Source organism: Gobio gobio (genome assembly GCF_949357685.1).
Source record: "Gobio gobio genome assembly, chromosome: 1".
NCBI classification, from domain to species: domain Eukaryota; kingdom Metazoa; phylum Chordata; class Actinopteri; order Cypriniformes; family Gobionidae; genus Gobio; species Gobio gobio.
In genome coordinates, this window is record NC_137097.1 from 63,397,982 (window position 1) to 63,420,900 (window position 22,919).

At 41.4% G+C, this 22,919-nt stretch overlaps 1 protein-coding gene and 1 long non-coding RNA gene across 6 annotated transcripts in view; both read right to left on the minus strand.

Annotated features, from left to right (window-relative positions):
• Nucleotides 1–357: 357 nt before the first annotated feature.
• On the minus strand, nt 358–15,315 carry elavl3 (ELAV like neuron-specific RNA binding protein 3). 5 transcript variants are annotated; one of them, XM_079820900.1, is made up of 7 exons: nt 14,906–15,315; nt 8,875–9,091; nt 8,684–8,787; nt 5,157–5,310; nt 3,593–3,821; nt 3,129–3,167; nt 358–2,464 (listed from the first exon to the last, which is right to left on the minus strand). In XM_079820900.1, the coding sequence occupies exons 1-7, from the start codon at nt 14,912–14,914 to the stop codon at nt 2,137–2,139; spliced, it is 1,080 nt and encodes a 359-aa protein (XP_079677026.1). In that variant the 5' UTR covers nt 14,915–15,315; the 3' UTR covers nt 358–2,136. The 5 variants fall into 5 exon arrangements, with proteins under 5 accessions (XP_079677026.1, XP_079677025.1, XP_079677028.1 ...); XM_079820899.1 differs by having other exon boundaries at nt 358–2,485; nt 14,906–15,301; XM_079820901.1 differs by having other exon boundaries at nt 364–2,464; nt 3,593–3,818; nt 14,906–14,957.
• A 5,552-nt stretch (nt 15,316–20,867) lies between these two features.
• The window catches only part of LOC307137213, a 97,493-nt gene continuing 95,441 nt past the window's right edge, over nt 20,868–22,919 (minus strand). Inside the window, exon 4 of the long non-coding RNA XR_013817888.1 lies at nt 20,868–21,715. This is a non-coding gene — a long non-coding RNA (uncharacterized lncRNA). The remainder of the gene's footprint in view (nt 21,716–22,919) is intronic.

A 22,919-nucleotide genomic window follows, 5' to 3' on the forward strand; every position in this document is an offset into this window, starting at 1 on the left:
TTGTGTGGTGACATACTGGCGAATATAATTCACTATGGATTATTGTGATTACATTGATAAGTGCAGCTACATTGTATTGTCAATTTTTTTTAACTATTGGGTGCACCGAAAATGCTGAAGCGTTAAGGTGATTCTTCTTTTTCGTCTTTTTGCCGATACGAAATGAAATGCTCTGGGTGTTCGATGTGACGCCATTTAGCGCTTCACTGCACCGTCATTGAAGCAACATTTTTCACTTTAGAGAAACCGTAGCGTCTTGTTTTTCCTGCGTAATGCGTACATTTACCTGTCTGCTGATTCTTTTGTTGTTTTTTTTGTAATGTTTCATATGTTTCTCTTTTTTTGTTTTGTATTTTTGAAAATGAAATGGTTTCACTGCATGTAAGTCTTAGTTCCCAACCCTCCGATCCCCTCCCTTTACACCGCAGACTGGCCCGCTCTCCCCAAAGTCGAAAACTCTGAAAATAAAAGCCATGCGGTGTGTCCAAAGATTTCCACGATTTAAGAATCTGTAAAAATGTCGCACAAGGTCTTGTGTTTTTTTTTCTTCCGTAGATATAAAAATATATTAATCTCTAATGTAATCCTTTCAAAGAGATCATTGTCCTCTTTGGCTAACACAGCGTTATTTAGAAAAGCAAAATGTCACTTGATTTGAACACACATTTACATCTTTCAGTTCTTTTCTTCATATAATGTGAAGTTTTGCGATTTTTACAGCAATGTCTCTCCCCATGGAACGGTTTAGTTTGTTTTATCACAGGGCTGTGGACAGCTTGGGCATTGTCGTTACTGTATCTAGGGAATTTTTCATTCACAAGATGAGTATTTTGAGAAAAGATTTCGTTGCTCATGTGGCTGAGACTTGCTTAAAAGGCCCTTGAGGACACGAAATTGGATTTTTACGTTTGATATGTAGCTTTAGATATGCAGGGGCTGCTAAAACCGGTTCGGGGAAAGCGAATTATAAATGTGATTCCGGAGCTAAAATGTATCTGAGAGCTTATGAAGAGCAAGGGCGACCAATCCCAGTGGCCCCTGACCTCCATAACAGCTCACATTTACGCTGACGCAGAGCCTTTCCTACTCCCAAGCCATTCAAACCTGTTTAAAATGATCTTAATACAGTTTTGGATTTCGCGGTTGGACTTCATAATCGGTAAACGAATTCCAAATGCTATCGCCATGGGAACACTGTCGAAATGCCCCTAGTTACACAGACAACTGCATGTGGTGGAATCAATTCTAAATTCTAACGATAAAACTCAGAGTGGAAGGAGATTCTATAGGTCGCCATGTTTTGTGAAGTTTGCTATGCCCTCCGGTGGAGGTACGCATGTGCGTGTGTGTGTGTGTGTGTGTGTGTGTGCGAGTGTCTCTGTGATGAAAGTTGTCTTTCGGCGTGCTGAGGTGATTGTGATGACCCCCGGGTGACCTCTCGATTTGTGACTACCATCCACACAGTTTGTTCAGTTGCTGTTGGGTTGGACCTCGAGTAAGGTGTGTGTTTGGTGCCATAAGGCAAGGTTGCAACCTAATGTAGAGCCAGGAAACCGTATTCAAAGTTCTAGAAAATGCGTACATTTTTGGCTATTATAACCACCTTAAATGTTGAATATATAGTTATATCATAATATATATGAGAACACTGTTTTTAATCATTTTTCTCTAAAAAAAATTCACTGATTCAAAATGCCCAAGTGTAAAAAAGTGACTACATCCTCTGAAGCCAGACAGGAGAGTTACCGGGGCAATATTTTGGGTAAATTGCACATATTTGATTTACTTTTTTTTCTTCTTCTTTGATCAGTTCTTACTTTGCCTGAATTAAATTAAATCTCTGCAGACATTCTCTGTCACATTCATTAGACTGTCCCTCCTCGTGGATTTCCCCAGCCTTGCCTCGCACCTCTGCTAATTCAATACAGGCAAACATTGGGAAGGACTAGCATGTTGTGTTAAGAGAAAAGAAAAAAAACAACTCTACTCGTGTATTTTTGTTCGAAACAACTAAACGTGTGTGCGTGTCAAATGTGTGTTAGAGAGAGACTCAGTCCAGGCCCATGTAGAGTGAATGTACAGGGAGCTCAGTAGCTCCCCCTGCATGTTAAAGAGCAGTAGTGACTAGGCCTTCCTTCAAGCCTTGTGCTGCTTGCTGGTCTTGAAGGAGACCTGCAGGACACGGTCGCCCAAGCGGTAGCCGTTCAGGCTGGCGATGGCCATGGCTGCCTCGTCGTAGTTGGTCATGGTGACAAAGCCAAAGCCCTTACATTTGTTGGTGGTGAAGTCACGGATGACCTTGACGTTTGTGACGGCGCCGAACGGCCCGAAGAGCTGCCACAGGACGCTTTCGTCAGCTTCCGGGGACAGGTTGTAGACGAAGATGCACCAGCCGGCTCCAGTGGGCCCGGTCAGGTTGACGCCGGCTAGACTGGTCATGCTGTCAATGGTTATTGGGGAGAATCTGGGGAGGAAAGAAGGAGAGCTACCATGGGTGTCATTCTGAAGTTCAGCACAGCGTGCTTCTCATTACCATTTTTGTCTCTTTGAGGAACGGACACTCGATCTCCACAGCCTTAAGCATGTTAAAAAATAAATTAAAAAAATGGCCGGCTATCGTATCAACTAGTCATATTGATTTCTGGGTGTCCAAACCAAACTAGTCATATTCCCTGTTAGAAATAGGACACAGAATTCACAATGTTCAACAAAATCACGATACTTAGCAAAAACAGAAACCTAGAGAGGGATGAAGGCAAATCAGAAACAAATCAACAGAAAATTGGAACTAACAGAGGAGACGCAAACGGAATCTTGCATGTCCATGCTGGTGGAAAAAAAGAACATTAAAGCAACCAAAACTGAAAAAAATCATAATGTTAGTTCAATACAGAAATACAGTTCGATCGAGGAATCAACCAAAAGAACAAAAAGGTTCAACAAAGCCATGCCAGAATGTCCTGCTGCTGTGATATCAGCTAAGCCAATCTAGTCTAGTGAAACGGTGTTGTTTTCTCAAATCAAATGTCTAATGCCAATGCTTAAATCAGCAGGTGGTATTCCGGGCACTTTGTTTGAGCTTGTTTAGGCATGGATGCTTTTGAAAGGACACCTTTTTTTGAAATTACCTCTTGACTCCGTAGCTGGCGTTTAGTAAATTGTCGAGTCTGCAATGCAAGAGGGAGAGTGACGGAGGTGAAGATATTAGTTGCAAGATCCAACAAACCAGAGCAAAGCGTTTTCATGGAGCCACTTCAGCCACCAGGGGGAGCGCTTTACCGAGCACCGCTTCCACCAATCAGCAGGTGCGAGCGGCTCGCCCATCCATCGCACTGACGCAGTGCTTACAGAGCCCTCAGGCGATGGATCGGGAGTACTGCGATGAATGCATCCGTGCCATGACTGATTCACGCACACTGTGTTTTATCTCTTAAACAAGGGCAGTTCTTTTACAAATTGACACGCTGCCTCAGTTAGACCCATTGTGATTTGTCAATCCCCCTGATGGCGTGAACGTGCTGCGGTTTAAAGGACAACCGGCAGAGGAAGAGCAAGGAGCGGTAGGGGTGAGGGCTGTGGTCGGGGGCAGTACCTGAAGCGCTGGGTCTGGTGGTGCAGAGGGCCGGTGTAGCGGCGAGCAGCTGTCTGGTAAAGCTGGGTAAGCAGGGCCTGTCCCGTCTTCTGACTGGGGTTGTTGGCGAACTTCACGGTGATGGGCTCGGCGGCACCCAGTGGCTTCTGACCGTTCAGGCCTTTGATGGCCTCCTCTGCCTCGTTTCGCTTGTCGAACCGAATGAAACCTACCCCGCGCGATATACCTGCTCCGGACAGAAAGCGAAGTAATGTAAGCACCGTGAATTTAATAAATGGCAGATGAGTGAGTCACGTGGACACAGGGCTAAACCAGACTTTATTTTACTATAGTAGCCTACTTTATGATCTACTTTATAAAGCAGACAAAGAAAAATGTTAACGTACACATGCAAAACTTGTGAGTGAAATTTAAAGAGGAACAATATGGGCGGGACTTCCATTGGCTTTTGGCTAACATTGTGTATTGTCCATAACAAATAAAAAAACACTTCCCTTTTTTTTGGAATATTGAGCACCTATCTACACTCTAAAAAAAAAAAAGGTTCTATATTGCACCAAAAATGGTTCTTGGCTCGTAATCATAGGGGAACCTTTTTTAGTGCTATATAGCACCAATTTTGGTGCTTCAGTGGTTCTTCAGCGGTTCTTCAGAGGTTCTTCACCGGTTCTTTGACTAAGATGCTATATAGCACCTCTGAAGAACCGCTGAAGCACCAAAATTGGTGCTATATAGCACTATAAAAGGTTCCCCTATGATTACGAGCCTTTTTTTAGAGTGTATCTATCTATCTATCTATCTATCTATCTATCTATCTATCTATCTATCTATCTATCTATCTATCTATCTATCTATCTATCTATCTATCTATCTATCTATCTATCTATCTATCTATCTAAAAAAAGGTTCTATATGGCACCAAAAATGGTTCTTGGCCTTTTTTTTTTGAGTGTAGGGGAACCTTTTTTAGTGCTATATAGCACCAATTTTGGTGCTTCAGTGGTTCTTCAGCGGTTTTTCAGCGGTTCTTCAGAGGTGCTTTACAGCACCTTAGTCAAAGAACCGCTGAAGAACCACTGAAGCACCAAAATTGGCCAAGAACCATTTTTGGTGCCATATAGAACCTTTTTTTTTTAGAGTGTATCTATCTATCTAGTTTTATTTGATCCATTTGAGGTTTTGCTCATGAAGTTAACTGGAATACAATGTTATTTCCAGCTAGTTTCCAAAGAAACCTTTCTCTCTTGTATTTTTGTTTAACATAATGTACTACAATAGCTGAAAATAAAAACTATATAGACCTTAAAAAAAGGACAAAATCTCTACAACTTTAACTATAAATGAAAACAAAAAATAGAATTCGACATATTATTAAAAACCTCAATGATACTAAATGAACACTGCCAGGAACATGCATTCAAAATGTAAATGGGGTCAATTTTGAGTTCATGTTGACTGTGAAGCATAGCCTCTCTTTTTTTTGCGTCACATCCAGAGCTTTAATTAGATTTGTAATCCTCCCCTAGGGTGCGTGCGCCGTTTGTGGAAGTGAGGTAACGTTTACCTGTGACCTGGTCTACCAGGATGCGTGAAGTGATGATTCTTCCATACTGGGAAAACAACTGCTCCATGTCTTTCTGACTCATGGTTTTGGGCAGCCCGCTCACGTACAGGTTGGCATCGCGTATAGAAGCTGAGCTGGGTCTGGCGTAGGACACCTACATCGCACGCGCACACACACAAAACAAGGAGCTGCGGTTTAGGATTTCTAATATTATTAAGAAGCATGCATCAAGACAGCTGTGACAGCCCTAAAACTCCCGGCAGTGCAAACTTTCAAGTGTAGTCGAAGCAGATATGTCACAGCAGTGCCACGCTCAAAGGCGAGACATCCGCCCACTCTCTCTCATCCCCCCCTTCCTTGAAATCCACGTCTCTTATGCGCACACATCACTCGAACCAAACCCGGTTCCCTTATTAAACGCTACTTCAGCTTCACAGTGCTCCTGACAGCAGAAACACGAACCCACTCTGACATTCACACTCCACCAAGACACATCGACACCCTCTGCGCTGATTTGAGACCAGCTCCCTCAGGGAGTCGTGAGGAAAATTTGATATCATGGGCTGTTATTCTAGCTGGTGATTTTCCACAAGACCGCAGCATTTAGACCCTGTTCCGCTTTGGGATGTGTCGTGTAATATCAAGTCCAATTAGGCATTTGTTTTGACGTTCAAATATTCATCTCATTTTTATATTCCCATCTATATTTCCTAAAAATCCCCCACCGAGCCGTCTTAGTCGTATTTGAGATGCGAACAGATTTTTCTCATAAAATATGTATATTTATGAGTTTCTGGTTGAAAGGGGGTGACTTAGATTGATGGTGTCAGTGTGTGCGCGCATGTGGTTTTTTGAGATAAAGAGATTGGCCCCCTCCTTCTTCTCCATCTCTCCTTTGTCTTCTCTCTCAAGGGGAAACTGCTCCTCTGGCAACCGGCGAACCAAGTAAACAGATTACAAGATGTCCAGCATCCCTGACAACTCCCTAACACACGCCCTCACAAAATACCCAATGAGAGAAAAAAAAGAAGCAAATCAAATAAAAAGCTCAATACCAATTCATGCTAATGGAAAAGCAGCATCCTCACTTTCCGAAAACTGTTGAATGCTCTTGTGCAATTGTTTCCATTCAACAGTATAACGCACACGCACACACACACATATACTTCTCATTTATATGTGGACATGTTACTTATATTAGTCTTATACAAAAACTGTACTACCTTAACTCTATTTAAACAAATATTGTTTATATACTCATTACAACATTTATTTATTTATTTATTTCTACTTTTGTGTTTTATTTATGTTTCTATATTGTCTTTTTAGTTTTTAACCATAACTTATATCTTTAATCTATAATTTTTTTTCTTTACATATAATATAATAATTTTGTATTACTTTTCTAAAACTATATATTGCCATATTACTTTATTAGTATTATTACTCATATTAGTTATTTACTAATTTATATTTATTTATTTAATCTTAACTCAGTTAACTTTATGTTGATATGTGATCAATTATATAATACATATAATATAATATATTGTTTTACTATTTTTCTTGACATTTATATATTTTTATATAAATTTATTTTCTAAAAATGTATATTGCCATATTAGTTGTTTATAAATTTTATTTATTTAATCTAACTCAATTAACTTTATAATGATATATGATATAATATAAAATAATATACTATATCTTTTTTAACTATTTTTCTTATCATTTATATATTTTATATATATATTTTATTACTTTTCTAAAAATATATATTGCCATATTAGTTATATTAGTTATTTACTAATTTATATTTATTGATTTAATCTAACTCAATTAACTTTATATTGATATATGATATAATATAAAATACATATATTTTTTTAAACTATTTTTCTTAACATATATTTTTATATACATTTATTTTCTAAAAATGTATATTGCCATATTATTTATTATTTTTTATTTATTTAATCAAACTCGATTAACTATTGATATATATATATGATATAATATAAAATACATATAGTATAATATATATTTTTTTACTATTTTTCTTAACATTTATATATTTTTATATAAAAGTATTTTCTAAAAATGTATATTGCCATATTAGTTATTTATAAATTTGTATTTATTTAATCTAACTCAATTAACTTTATATTGATATATGATATAATATAAAATACATATAATATCTTTATTTACTATTTTTCTTAACATTTATATTGCCTTATAATCCTGTTACCAATGCTTTTTTACTTATTTACTGATATAATTTATTAATTTATAACCATTTTCTTCAATAGTGTGCTCAAACAAAGCATTTCATTCCAAAAATCTGTTGACCTTTAAGTGTGATTACAGCAAAACATGTTAAGCAAACTTGTTTTATAATAAATAGGAGTCTATTTTAAACGTGTTCAAGACATTGTACAACGCCCAGTCAAGTTATTGCATGTTTCGCCATCAGACCTTGGCAGAATGATGTGTTTTTCCACCATATGCGTGTTTTGCAGTCTTGCAGGCCAGTATGACTAAGCAGCGGTATTGTTGAGGTAGGGGTGTAATTGTGCAGTGAGTGGGTGAGTGTACAGCAGAGACTGGAGGGGGAGATCTATTGGAGGGATGGGATGCTGCCCCATAATTAACCCTCTCCCTCTCTCTCTCTCCCACAGTACAGATGGTGCCTGCAGCCCATATGGCCCCTAATCCTGTCATTGGCATTCGCCTCCCTCCTAGCCTTTGCTACAGCGCCCCGTCACCCTCCCTCCCATCCTCGCTATCAGCTCTCTACCTTTCTAACAATGCCATATTGACATGACAAAATATGACATTTGCCCAGCTTAAGGATTTGAGGGCAGTGGGCACGCGAACGTTGAATGTCAGAGTGGCGATGCTGGATGAATGCACTGAACAAACAAGACGATTAGGACAACGGCAAACGGTTTAAATAACTACGCCAATAATGGCCTGCAGTCATTATTCACCGAATAACAGTGTGTTATGGTTTCGAATGATAACACTATAAGGAATGAAACTACTCTGTATGTATGGCTGTATCATAAGATTTACATCTATAAGTCAGCGGACGCTGCTTAACTGCTGATTCTTGGTGCGATCTTTGATGTGTGGTGATCAGGTGGAGAAGCGGACCGACTGTTTAATCTCTCGCTTTCAGAAGCCCAAGCAGACCTTTCCCCACCCGAAAACCCAGCTGAATCGGGGACAAAGAAGGCCCTAATTAGCCAAGATTGGAGGCAGATGGGGCTCTCCGTGCTGACCTCCAAGCCTCACATTGCGTCTGCCTAATTACATTTCCATCACAATCACCTCTGTACACAACCCTTTGCTTTCTGACCTCCACTTTCTCTTTTCTTTTGCTCCTTTTGTCCCTGCCACGATTCCTCCCCCTGCCCCTCCCTTTCTCCTCCCCTCCTGCTGCCACGTCTGTCTTGGGCTCTGCTGCATTCCCTATGTACCTCCCCGTCGAGTGATCGAGGAGATTGGGCTCGGTCTCTTACTTTGATTGTTTTGGTCTGCAGTTTGAGACCGTTGAGCGTGTTGATGGCCTTGTCGGCATCATTGGGATCCACGTAGTTTACGAAGCCGTAGCCCAAACTCTGGCCTGCAATAAGACAAACAAGAATGCACATGAAAAACGACGCTTAAATGCGAGCGTTCCCTGCCGAATCAAGATGCGCCGCACGGTTACCTGTGATCTTGTCTCTGACTAATTTGCAGGACTCGATTTCTCCAATACTGCCGAACAGGCTCTTGAACTCCTCCTGGGTCATGTTCTGAGGCAGGTAGTTGACAATCAGGTTGGTTTTGCTGTCGTCCGTGGCACCGTTAGTGCTAATGACGGGGCCGTTTGGCAGGCTGGTTCCGCTTGGACCATTGGACACCTGAGTTTCCATGGTGCTAATTATCTGCAGGTGGAAAAATGAAAAATTACACCCTAAGACGGTGCAGCTTGGGTGAAAACATATAATTTGAGGGGCGTCCTCGTTGAGAGGTTTCAAAAATCTAAGCGTCTGAGGGGTAGAGTGCTGGGAGGAGAACAATATCCCACCTCCCCTCCTCCTATGACCTCCTCCCTCACATCCACTCTCTCCATCAGCCCCTGGGCCTGCAGATGTCACAGTCCTTTCGCTCTTTCCCAGCCCCCCTTTATGCTATCCAGGGTCAAACAGCGTTACATCACTAGCCTCTGAGAGGATGACGGCGTGGGCATGAAAATGCACGTAAATAGATGTCATTTCAACTTTGCTAACAGTAAAGTGAGTTTTTTTATCATTTCAAAAGCTCAAGATGGCGTTGGCACCTTGTTTACGTGAAAAGCGTGAGAGAGAGTGTGTGTGTGTGTGTGTGTGTGTGTCTGGGTCTTCGGTTCATCTGTGTTGCTGAGGAGCACAGCATGATGCTTAATTTGGCCTATAGGGGATTTTCAAAGAACAGATGTATGCAGGTTGTAGACGCTACTTCTGTCTTTAACGGTCCCTTTCTGTCACAACGCACGACTGGAATGCTCTGCATTGTACCGTAACCGATCAGTCCTTTTTATTTTTTTGTGACTTTTTATGTTGATTTTTTTTTTTCCAAAAAAAATATTTCCCCAAGGCTGGTACTCTCCAGGATTTACAAATTGGCATGTGTAATATATGTTCATGTATTAGTCATTCCAAGTTGACTGAAAGCACTCTTCCCTCAGAACGGCCCCTGGGGTGGAACAGGGTGTCTCTCCAACTTAATTAACAATGCATCCGTGATATTTTTGTACAATCCCCACAATCAACAGGCGCAATCATATGCCACAAGTGTCCCTCTATATTTTTACACTCTAAGGAAAAAAAAAAAAGCTCCAAAAGCTGTCACCGGGGCGGTACCTTTTCAAAAGGTACTAATATGCACCCTTTTTTTCCCTGAGAGTGTATGACTCCAATAATTTTAGGAATGCAATTGGAAATAAATGAAATGCTTGATATCTAATTAAGCATTAATGATGAATTCGTAATAGCGTGGCTAGCCTGTTCTTTTCTTATCCCTTCAGCATTGCCTCTTTCTCTCATCTCTCTCTAACGCTCTCTGTCTCTTCAGTGGAATGATTTATTCTTGCCTTGAGCCTTACCTCTAACCAGGTTGCCCAGGTAACAGCAGCTTGACGACTGTTGCTATTGGCTGGCTTCTTGACTTTTAGCAAACCTCGCACATATGTGTGCATGTTGCACGCGCGCCTGGGGAGAGTGATGCTCGAGAACCAGTGCTCGGTTAAAATCACTTTTTGTCTCGCATTAATAAAAGAAGCTTTCGGGGCAGCCAGAATTTATATCTCAGGCAAATTGACACTGACAAAGAGAAAGCTCCGAGAGGCGAGATATTAAAGCACTCCAAACATGGATCTAGGCAAAACTGACAATTTCGCTGTCACCCGGGCAGGAGTTTCCAATAAAAAGGTTCATTTGATCAATCAATCGGTGATAAAATGGCATCTTTCGCTTTGTGCCGTGACACAGCCAGTGTAGCCGAGGAAATATCTCGGGTTGAGAATGTGAACCTACTCAAACAGGCACTGTCTAAGCGTTGACACAAACAGAGCGAGTCTTGACACAATGTGACAGGATCAGGGCAAATGTGATTCGTGAACTGAAGTAAACCTCCCTGTGGCAAGCCACCCATCCTCAGCGACGAATGTAGCGAGTTACACAACGCGCCGGCTCTTCGGCCACACAAACTGACACGTACACTATCTTGCAGCCCAGATACTGGCGCCAGCGCAGCAGAGGTAGAGGTGGAGGAGCGCTTCATCCCAAAATACATGACTCGCAGAGACAGGCGAGAGACTGCTGGAGTTCCTTCCACTGCGCTCCTTTAAGCGTCGCACACCTTCTCAACTGTCCCTGGATTTTTTTTGCGCTATTAAAAATAAGGGCTTACGAAACAAAACGTGGCCATGGAAGCGAGCTTTGACATTCCTGTCCCAGCCTGTACTTTTCTATTTCTGGGAGAGTTCTCCCTCAATATTTAATGCACTGCATCAGCATCGCCTACACAAGGACCCAGACTCGGCACGCAAACAGGAGCCCTGCATCTTGTATACGCAAAACCTATTACCTTCCCACCAGCGCACTGATCAGGATAAATGACTGCCAAGATTCCTCTTAGTGAGTCTGTAATTAGAGTCTGCTGAAATGACCGTCAAGCCTTGTCAGACAGAAGGGGAAATTTCAGTCGACTTTTTCCACACACACACACACAAAAAAAAAATGTCCTGTTGAATGTCACAATGCACAAAGAAGCCACTTGGTTTAACTGCTGCCGTATTTGTTAATAATATCATCATAATATACACTCTAAAAAAAAAAAAAAGGTTCTATATGGCACCGAAAATGGTTCTTGGCTCGTAATCATAGGGGAACCTTTTTTAGTGCTATATAGCACCAATTTTGGTGCTTCAGTGGTTCTTCAGCGGTTCTTCAGATGTGCTATATAGCACCTTAGTCAAAGAACCGGTGAAGAACCTCTGAAGAACCGCTGAAGCACCAAAATTGGTGCTATATAGCACTAAAAAAGGTTCCCCTATGATTACGAGCCAAGAACCATTTTTGGTGCCATAGCCTATAGAACCTTTATTTTTTTTAGAGTGTATAATAACATCATGATATTCAGTTAAAATGCATTTCCATTAGGCCTATCTACACAGTCATAAACGCATCATGCCAGGGAACGTTACACACAAACAGGCCTGAAAGCAGCATGAGACGATAAGCAATTTGACTGTGAAGACTATTCACGTCACTTCCTTAATGCCCCTGTGCGGTGAGCGAGGAAGCCATTTTCTTAAAATAAACACAGTCTCGCACAAGATCCGGTGAGGTAAACAAATAAAGCATAAGGCTGATCTAATCTGTAGCTGTATGCATCATGTCAAACATTAATTTTCAGGCTGCCACGCACGGGTCAGCCAGCGATTGGGAAAAAAACGAATCTGTGTTCGTGACTTTTCTGATGCCTAATGCAGACCTTGATTTTACCGTTTGCAATTCATAAGCGGTGCGTGTCTGGACGAGCCTCCTGACTGAAATGTGAACGCTGGATTGCCAATAGGCCGTTTCAGTAACAGATTACAGGATTATCTTAAACAAAAGGCATTAGCCACACTCTCACTGCAGCTTAAGGGATCACAGTGGCAGCTGTAAAACAACAGGACACAAGTCAAAACTGAACGGATAAACCCTTCCTTTTGTTTTTTGTTTTATTTTTGCCGGAGAATTGGGTTAATTTCGCTCGTGAAATTTGCAACGCGAAAGATCATTAATCCATCGCGCGAATACACAATTATTTCTCGTATTTTCCCTGGTTTTTCTTTACTAATTATTTACTATTTTGAACGATTTGTCATTGTGCAAGAACGCCAAAAACGTGAGGAAGGAAAAGGCGCTGTGTTTGGTCGCTATCCAGAGTGCTGAATTCGGGAGTGGCTCAACATGGCCAACTACCTTCAAACTAGCTTCTACCTTCATGTCCTCGGTGCCGCGGGCTTCATTTTATCAAGTGGACATTAAGCTCTTGATGTCATCTTTATAAATAAACACGTCTACGAATCGCTTAAAATCGTTATCCTCTCGTCCTTTGATTGGACAAGTGCGCGTGTGCTCTGTGGGCATTCACAAATCCGAGCTCCTTTTTGCTGAATAAACGTATTGACACAAGCGAACAAAAGAGCCACCCGTTCCTCCTCTACAGAGACCATGGCAGCACTATGAATATTAATGTAAACAGTAGCGCTTTGTGTCGAGGCCAGAGGCTGCGGGACTCTCCGGGAACAATGAACATTGAAAACCTCCACTTTTACTCTATCCTAAGACAATTTATTAATCATAATAATATAGCAAAAACAATAAAAAAAAAATAGCCTATACATTTAAACAACAACAATGTCATCCAAGAAATGGCTATACATGTTCTATTCTAGTTAGATGATATTTTCTTTGTTTTTCTTATACCCACACACCGGTACTTAAATGGGCTGGTAGTAATATTCAGCAGTTAAATTCATCATGTTGCCTATAAACTCAGTTTTTGTACTGTAACTGTTCAAAATAATGAGCGTTTCGGTTCACAATAGACGAGGCCTGGTGGTCGTATAACGTGCGTAACGGCCCGTGCAGTTTAAATACCGTCCAGCATAACGTTTTTTTTTTTTTTAAACGCCGTCTTTTTCTTTCCTCTTTATTAGCGGTTAAGCGAGGAGCTCGCGTGTTAGACGGTTGTGTTGTGTTGTGTATCGTTGTGATGTCCTTGTCCTTGAATTGTGTACGCGCCTGGAGAAGGTTATCTGACTCAACGGTTTTATGTGCTTGGCACTGCGGTAGAGGCTCGTGCTCACGGAGGACTGCGGAACATGCCGAAGGGGCCGTCGTTCATTCATCGCTCCATCTATTGAGAATTCAAAGGGAAGCGCGTCGTTTCGTATCGCCTTTTGTTTGAGGTCACTATAAAACCAGGCGGGCTGTCCTTCCTATCCGACGGTTACTTCGTAGGCTATTTGTCAGGCCTCTGACCTCAAACGTTGTGGAGCTGACAATGGTTTTAGTGTCATTTGTAATGAACAATTACAAATTGAGTCGCCGTTGTAACGAATCTAGCGTTTAGTAGTATCATCTCTGGCAAGAACACAGACTATTACACCTGACAAAACGTAGAGCAGGCCTGAAGAGTTAAACATCATAAATAAATCTGACCATTTGAATCAATCATTCATGGATGTGTTTCAAACACCTGCTCGTATGTAAATGAGCTGCTTTGTTATTGTTTTCACTGAAAATCAACGTGAAGATGGCGATTCCGAGCTCGTGCCACCGCTGTCTTCTCTTCGAGAAGACACGCCCAAAACGCGTTCCCCGCAGGCCTTTGTATTCCCCTCATAATGCTTATTTACACCCTCGGCGTCTTCATATTTTTTTGGGAGAGAAAACGAAACTCGAGAATCGATGACATTCAGCCGTTTCCTCACATGACATTTCGCCGTTTCCTCTCTCGCGGTCTCCTAATGTAGCATCGCAAGCCTTAGGAATTTTGTCCTGCCGGATTCAATCCAAGCCAGTGGATGCATAATATCTCCCCTCCCCCCCTCCCCCTCTGAGTGACTCGACCCTTTTCTTTGCCTTTGCTCTCGATGGGCTCTCAGCCTCCGAGGCATCGTGTTTTGTCTCAGAGATTCAGTCTCGAGCATCCTTTCTTGAACGAGGCATCTGCCCTCTCTCTCACGCCCTTCTGCCTCCGCCGCACCTCAGCTATTCCTGAGGAATTCCTCAGCGCTCGGTTAATAATGGCTAATTATCGCTTGAATGCGTTTAATTAACGGATGTAGAAATAAATGTATGTTGCGAAGGGTATTACGCGTTACGACTCATGGAGAAAGCAATGTTTTGATTCTCCTCAGAAAGCGAAGCGAGCTCGGCTGTCGCGATGCTCGCGCATGCCTGTATCACGTTACTTCTACCCTGGGCTAATCGTTAATCTTGTTTACGGAATCCGCGATTAGTGTGTTTGCGCTTTGACCAAACGCTTTTTGATAAGCTTGTAAATAGCCCGTGTTTTCTAACTAGCCCTATTCGCTTTCTCAATGTGACCGTCTTCCACAGATTGTAGTGAGGCTGTTGAGATTGATTTTCTGGTGGTGCTGTTATTGTTTGTTTATGAGACAGACCCCCCCACAAAAAAGAGAGAGAAGGCATACGTACAGTAACCATTCTTGATGTACAAAGATGATAGTGATCTAGGTCCTTCGATTTGCAGGTCTTCGGGCCGACTCGCAGATATCACGCCGTGGCGTGGCTCGAGAAATTGCAAATGTCAGTTTCCAAAGGAAAAGAAAAAAAAAAGAAAAAGGAAAAACGACAGTCTTCGCCAGGAAATCTCAGCCCGTGCGATTGTAGGTTTCCTCAGTAGTGTGAAAATGAGGAGAAGGGGGTTTTCTTCAGGATGATGATGAGAGAGAGATTTCTCTCCGTGTGGCGTGGGCGATGGTTCAGAAAAAAAAAGAGAAGCAGTGATCCCCAGTAGGGTGTGTCCAGGGGAGGGTGTTGTGGATCTGCTGTTGTGTGTGTATTTCCCAGCTCCTCGCAGGCTCCTTCTGTGCCTCTGCTGCAATGTTCTTCTTTTATGTGTCCTTCTGGCTGGCAGAGCTTGCCGCTGATTGGCTAATTGCGCAGGGAGGGTACTACATGGCAGCCATTGCAATGCGCTCCTCTCCCATTATCCCCTTCAGGAGAGATCACCGAAAGCCCCCCGTCCCTCCACCCCCCACCATCTCTCCACTCTTCCTTTTGCCCTCCCTTTCTTCCTGCCCCCCAATACGCATGCAGAGCGGAGTGAATAGAGCTCCACCTGCACTCCGAACAGATGGGTGCAGAAAAAGACAGGAGCCATGCTTTCTCCTTCTCTTTGCCCCTCGCTCTCTCTCTCTCTCTCTCTCTCGCTCCCCTTACTCATGCCTCAGTTTTTTCCTTCCTTGATTTCACATTATTTGTCCTTGTAGCGCAGCTTCTCAAATTCCGTCCTGTAGTCTGGCGTGCTGCATTTCTAAGAAAGCTGGCGTGAATAAGTCTGGCGTTTGTTCGATACCTAGAATGCGGAGCCGCTGTGAAGGTCATTTCTGGACATTTACACGGCCCACTGTATATTATTATTATTATTATTATTATTATGTCAGGTGCATGTGTTGAATGCGTAGATTACATAATCACACAAAGGCCAATGCCTAAAATGAGGGAAAAAATGTATCACACAATATGGATTTAGACATCATCTTGGGTGTTAGTGTCACATCGATGTCTCACATTATTAATGTTGTAGTATAATCACACGCAAAAAAAACCAAGAGATTTGAGAATGAACGCACACGTCTCCTTATTGTTCCTCATTGGTGCTGATATTAAACATCGACACACTGATTGTAGCGGTTGTTATCTCAAGCTCCCCCCCCCCCCATTTCCAGTCTCAGGGAGTGGGTAGAGCTCACTGAGACAGGCTGTTTGGTCTCATCTATAATGCATCTCCTGCCCCAGGACTTGATGTGTGACAAATGACCTATTTCTGCACAGACCCCCACAGGGCCTTGACCTGAGGGAGCACGCTCGGTATATATCTCTGTTATGCGGATGTTGTTGGCAGTTTCATAGGTGCGAGTCTGTATGGGTGAAGTTGGACGAGATGGTTGCAGAGCATGTAGGCTTGTGGAAATGTACGCTTCGCCGATGAGGTGTGAGGGGGTTGTCATTCCCACTAGAGGATGTGTTTATTTTAGTCTGTTGATATGCGCGCCGGAGACCACGGGTCGCTGGAACTCACCTACATCTGCATCGGCCTTGGGTGACCTTGTGGAAATCGCTGCGCGCGCGCGCGTCTTCAGCAGAAGTTCTCTGCGAGTTATGCAGATTATAGGCAGTCACAGCACAGGTATCAGGCATCAGGAGTCAGAGAGGTACCGAGTGGGCGGCATTGTCGTTGGCGGGCAAATGCGCTGTAATGCAGATCAGAAAAACAGCATTTTCTCGATGTGTCTACTGTGAGTAATGTACACAATTATATATATTTTGGCTGATGAGTTCTTAGAAAATCATCTGAGATGGGCGAGTGGGCAGATGCGTTCAAACTCGTTAACCTTTTCGATAATCTCGGGAGCGGCGAACGTTGTGCATTTCGGGGGTTAGGGGTTAACCGTTGAGGCCGAGCATTCTCCAGTAATCTCGACTCAATTGGGGGCTCTGGCACGGATGGCCCTTCGTCCTCCTTCTTCTTCTTCTCGGTTCTTGTCCCGCATCTCTACCCCAGTCAGATTCTGAGTGTGGGCCCTGTCTGATATTTTACATAATTGCCTTACATAAGTAGCCAGCTCCGCTCAGAGCTTGGATGATATTAGTGGCGATGAATATTGCATGAGGAAGGCACTCGTTAAGCGTTAATAAGAGGCTCGAGATGGGCCCCGCTGTCAGTCTGTCTTAACCCCGCCCACTCTGCTCTGTCAAGTCGCGACTTTCCTCAGACTGTACCGAGGGCGACCGAGTGAGGGGGAAAGATTGGGCCATTATAGGTGCGGGTGTTGTTTTCTGCTTTGTGAGCCGAATAAAGGCAGCACTTGTGGCACAAAGAGAACAGGTCTGTTAGCTGCCTACGGTTCTACACACACCCCGTTCACACTTAACATGAATATAAACCAGCTTAATTGCCGAGGCTCATTAGGGGTCTTTGCTGGCAGTGTGGCGACTGCATCCAGCCAGTGGGTAAGAGGGCATCTGAAGCACCTATTCACAAACCTGATTCGGAGGATCAAGCATGGCAGTTGCTTGAAGCTCTTTCAGTAATTTCACTGATGATTTTAAACGTTCAGAAGAGTCGATTAAGAGACCGGTGCTTTTGTCCCACGTAGTATTAAAGCACAAGAGAGAGTCTTTCAAAGATCATCGATTTTAGTCACTTTTTTCATGTCCATCCAAATGTGGTTGTTGTGGAAATCGCTGGTGGAGGAAACGGGGAACCATACACGTTTTTATGTCTTATTCTAATAACTCTGTTTTACATTTGCAAATTCTGGATTTACATCTATGGGAAGAAAGCATGTTATGATCGCGCTGAATCTGCTTAGCACCAGTGCAGGAGATGTGAAACAGATGTGTTCCATTGGTACAGCTAGTGTTATCCCCCTTATTATGTTCTGAAGTGATGGATTAGAATGGCTCAAATGTCTGTGCTAAAGAAGATTTTTTCCTGGATTTGTATTGCCAATTGACAGTATTTAAAAATGGCTTCATTTGTATATCGCTATATAAGCTATAGTGTTATACATTACTTCAAAACGTGCTACAGTATGTTACAGTAATAATACACTGCCAGGCCAAACAAATAAAGTCGCTGTTTGAATTTAAAGGTGGGGTAAGTGCTTTCTGGTAACCGATTTTGATCACCAAAACAAACACGCCCCTATTTTGATAGCTCCGCCCCACACATACGTAACCCAGGAAACGACTATGGCGGAATCGACTGTGCCAGCCGGGTGAGGGTACGATGTCATATAGCTTTCCTGTAGCTCAAACAATAGAGCGTGGCGCTAGCAACGCAAAGGTCATGGGTTCGATTCCCAGGGAAAGCAAGAACTGACAAAATGTAAAATGTGTACCTTGAATGCAATGCAAGTCGCTTTGGATAAAAGCGTCTGCCAAACGCATAAATGTAAATGTAAACGTCATCAATAAGTGAAAGCAATGTGTGTTACTATGGTAATCCAGGTCGAATGTTCGATGAAAAAGTCATCCCTTACATCCCGATAGCACGAGCACGACAGTCCAACTAACGAACATATTACAAATATGACAAGATTAGAGGGTTATATCGATCATGAAATGAGGAACCAAAGGAAGCAAATATTAGGTATATTATCTTAATTTTCGGACACACTCTGGGGAGTAGGCATGTGCCGGTATCAAATTTTTATGTTGCGAATCATTGCTGAAGCTTTTATCACGGTATACGGTATTATCACGATATTGAAATTCATTGCAAAAAAATTGTCGTACTATAACAGGTTTAATAACTTTCTTATAACAAAAAGAACCAAACATTTAAATACAAAAAAAGAAATACACAAAAATGTATAAAGTAAACAAATATTTAAAATAGATTAAACTGCAAAAGAATTATAAAGAACAATAGGTAACACTTTACAATAAGGTCTAACTAGTTAATGCATTAACATTAACAAAGTTTTTACAGAAGTTATTATTTTTTGATAATGTTAGTTAAAAAACGCAACTGTTAGTGTTAGATCAGGTCCATTAAATAATAGTTACAACTTTTGATTTTAATAATGTGTTATTAAATGCTGAAATTTAAATTTAACTAAGATTAATAAATGCTTTAGAAGTATTTTTCATTGTCAGTTTGTTAATGAATGAACTAATGTTAAATAATGGAGCCTTATTGTAAAGTGTGTGACTGAACAACAATCAGAAAATATTCAAACAATATCTAGGGCATGTAAATTAGTCCAGATTAAAATATAAAATGTTTAAGTTTGAAAATGAATAGCCTTAAGTCTTTAAGTATTAAGTATTTGGTTATGTGATGAGCACCTTATTGTTTTGTTTACGAGGGTTACCGGGGAAACGGCTGCATTTCTGCTGTTCCGTCAGCGCCCTCTGCTGTCAGAGAGTGAATGTGCGTCTTCTTCACTCGTTCCGTCATGTGCTCGGCTGGGTTTGTTTACATCAGTGTGTTCCTCTTTGACATATTGTTCATTTTAAACGGTTGATGGGTAAAGTATTCTTAAAATGCATTCTAAAAATCTGAATTATCCGTAAGAAATAATTATTCACGGTATTTTGAAGTGCCCACGATAACAATATTGTGCTTGTTCATTAATGCGGTATATCGTATTACCGTATACCGGCACATGTCTATCTGGGAACTGACGCTTGAAACAGAAAGTGGAGGAGGTTTAGACGCTCAAGGCTTATAGAGTGTGGAAATGAATGGGTAATTATCATCGCTGAAGTGAACGACGATACGATCGCAAATTGACAAGCAAGCAAACATGACACATGAGCATATTCAAGCAAAAGCCAGCATATATTAGTTCTGTGAAACAATACAAAATAAATGTTATTCGCCTATCGAGAAGAAATAAAGGAACCTTCTTGAGTTCTCGCCATCGCTGGAAAGCTGATACTTCTTGCCTGATCGTAAGCCTTCTTTTGTTCCACAGACATCTTCCACGTTTGTTTTTTATCTGCCATCTCTCTCTTTCTATCGTCCCTCGGCTAATGTCCGTCCTGTGTTGTGTATTTTGAATAATGACGTGCACTGAGCGCTCTCTTCTCCCCATCATTAGTAGACACGCCCCTTACTGCTGATTGGCTATACGCTTGTTTTGGTACTCGGACCAAGACACTTTTATAAAGCAGTTTTGAAATACCACTTACCCCACCTTTAAATAGGCAAATCCTTAAGTGTCTATGATTGGATCATTATTGTAGTGATTATTATGTTTCTAGCATGTTATATGTTTGGCAGCAGTTCTTCTAACCCTGATCAATGGAGTGTGTAGCTTTTCATCTCTTAAACAACCATGTAGGGAAACACATCATGGCCATATTCCAGGATGACAATGTCAAGATTCATCAGTCATGAAGAATCATTTTCACACATGAATTGGCTGGAGTCCAGACCTTAAATTCATTGAAAGTCTTTGGGATGTGCTGCGGGAGACTTTACAGAGTGCTGGACTCTTGCATTGTCAATACAAGATCTTGACCAAAAATGAATCATCACAACATTTATTTCTATCAAGAGATGCATACATTTTTGGTCAAGATCTGCTAACAATGGAAGAGTCAAGCCATCTTTTTTTAAGAAATGAAAAGCTACACACTCCATCAATTAGGGTTAGAAGAACTGTTGCCAAACATATAACATGCTAGAAACATAATAATCACTGCAATAATGGTCCAATCATTGACTCTTAAGCAATTGCCTATTTAAATCCAAACAGCAACTTTTTTTTGACTAGGCAGTGTAATACAAAATAAATATATTTATATAGTCGAATTAATACCATGTATGCACAGTAGTTCACTATGGATAAAAATGTCAGGCAAATGCATAAAATACATGCAAATGAAAAACTAATATCCCTCTCCACACACGGTTCAGTTTAATGATTAATCAGTTTAATGATTACAATTTCATTTTCTACAATATCTCTATCATGACCACTGCAGAATACTTTTGAATATTCTCAATTATTTATTCCAGTGCTTCAATATTAGTTCTAGCTCTTTTACAGACGTCTTATGAATTAATAGTAACGCTCTACTTGAGTACAACATTTCAGCATAATTTGGACCCCTGCTCACATACTGAAAGCAGAAGCACAGGATTTAAGAACTTATAATGAAGAGGAATCAATGCTGAGCGTGACGGCTCATATAATCATAGTCGATACACAGTTTTGCATTTGTTATGACAGTATATCATGAAGGGTCCTGACTTATAGGATGCTGTTATATTGAGTTTATATGTAACTTGGTTACACCTACAGAAATATGTGCAATCTGTAAATTGCAATAGTCAAAGTGCACCTTAAATAATTACTGTGGGGTCCAAAAGTATGAGACCACTTGAAAATCTGAGATGCTTTTAATTTAAACTTATAAGTTCAATTTACTTATTAAATAATAAAGATTTAAACTCGTAAATATAGAAATTATTAAGCTTAACTGTCCCACTTTACCAGTATTCGCCCTACAAAATGAACATTTGAGGATTCTAATGGGATTTAAAACAAAGAAATGTTATGATGTATAATGGATTTAAAAACAGATTCTGAACCAAGGTCAGAAGTAAATTTGTGACATTCATCATGTGAATCTTTGCACAGATGGTCAGCTGTTCTTCTATTGCAGCTCAAGGAGCTCTTTGGATCATCTTAAATCATGCTGGGGAACATGATTATCAGGTTTGACAAACTGTGGAGTCCATGCTTGAGTGCTGATGCCCTAAAGTAAAAAAGAGTAAAGAATTCTTAATACATTCTTAGTTTTATTAAATTCTTAATAAAATCTTTAACATCTGTGGAACCTTTCCATTACAAAAAATGTTCTTTAGATTTTTTAAATGTTCTTTGAGAAACCAAAAATGGTTCTGCAATGGCATCGCTGTGAAAAATCCCCTTTGGAACCTTTCATTTTAAGTGTACAAGTAAATGTGTCACCCAAATTGTGAAATGTGATGAATGCTGTGAAATACAATTTATATACAGGCATAACATTATGACCTAATGTTGTGCTGGTCCCCCTTTTGCAGCCAAAACAGCCCTAACCCGTCGAGGCACCAAGATATTAGCAGAGATCCTTTAAGTCCTGTAAGTTGTGAGGTGGAGTCTCCATGGATCGGACTTGTTTATTCAGCACGTCCCACAGATGATCGATTGGATTGAGAGCTGGGGAATTTGGAGGCCAAGTCAACACCTCAAACTCGTGCTCCTCAAACCATTCCTGAACCATTTTTGCTTTGTGGCAGGGTCCATTATCCTGCTGAAAGAGGCCACAGTCACCAGGGAATACCGTTTCCACACGGTCTGCAACAATGCTTAGGTAGGTGGTATGTGTCAAAGTAACATTCACATGGATGGCAGGACCCAAGGTTTCCCAGCAGAACATTGCCCAAAGCATCACACTGCCTCCGGCGGCTTGCCTTCTTCCCATAGTGCATCCTGGTCCCATGTGTTCCCCAGGTAAACGACGCACATGTGCCCGGCCATCCACGTGGTGTAAAAGAAAACGCGCTTCATCAGACCAGGGCTGCATTCAGCCCCAACAAAATGTTGCTAAATGTTTTTTTAAACGAAACGGTGGTGCGCTGAACACCCTGTTCTGATGACGGTGGAGTTGCAACGGTTCTTTTTGAATAATTTTCGGAGCCTGATGAAATCAGTTTAAATGCATGTATAATACTGCAAAACATGCTCAATGTTACAGTCACTGCCCTTGCTGTCCAGAATAAAAGAGTGGAAACTCTGGTTCCTAATTATTGTGATCCAACATTTTCCTCACATTTCAGGATGAAAAGACAAACATGTCTTCTAATATCTTCAATTGTTGCGTATACCAAGCTGCAGCGGACACATTTGTAAACGACTTTAATTGGACCGATTGTGCGAGCCGTCTCTTTAACACAGCACGGTTTATATACATGTTGCTG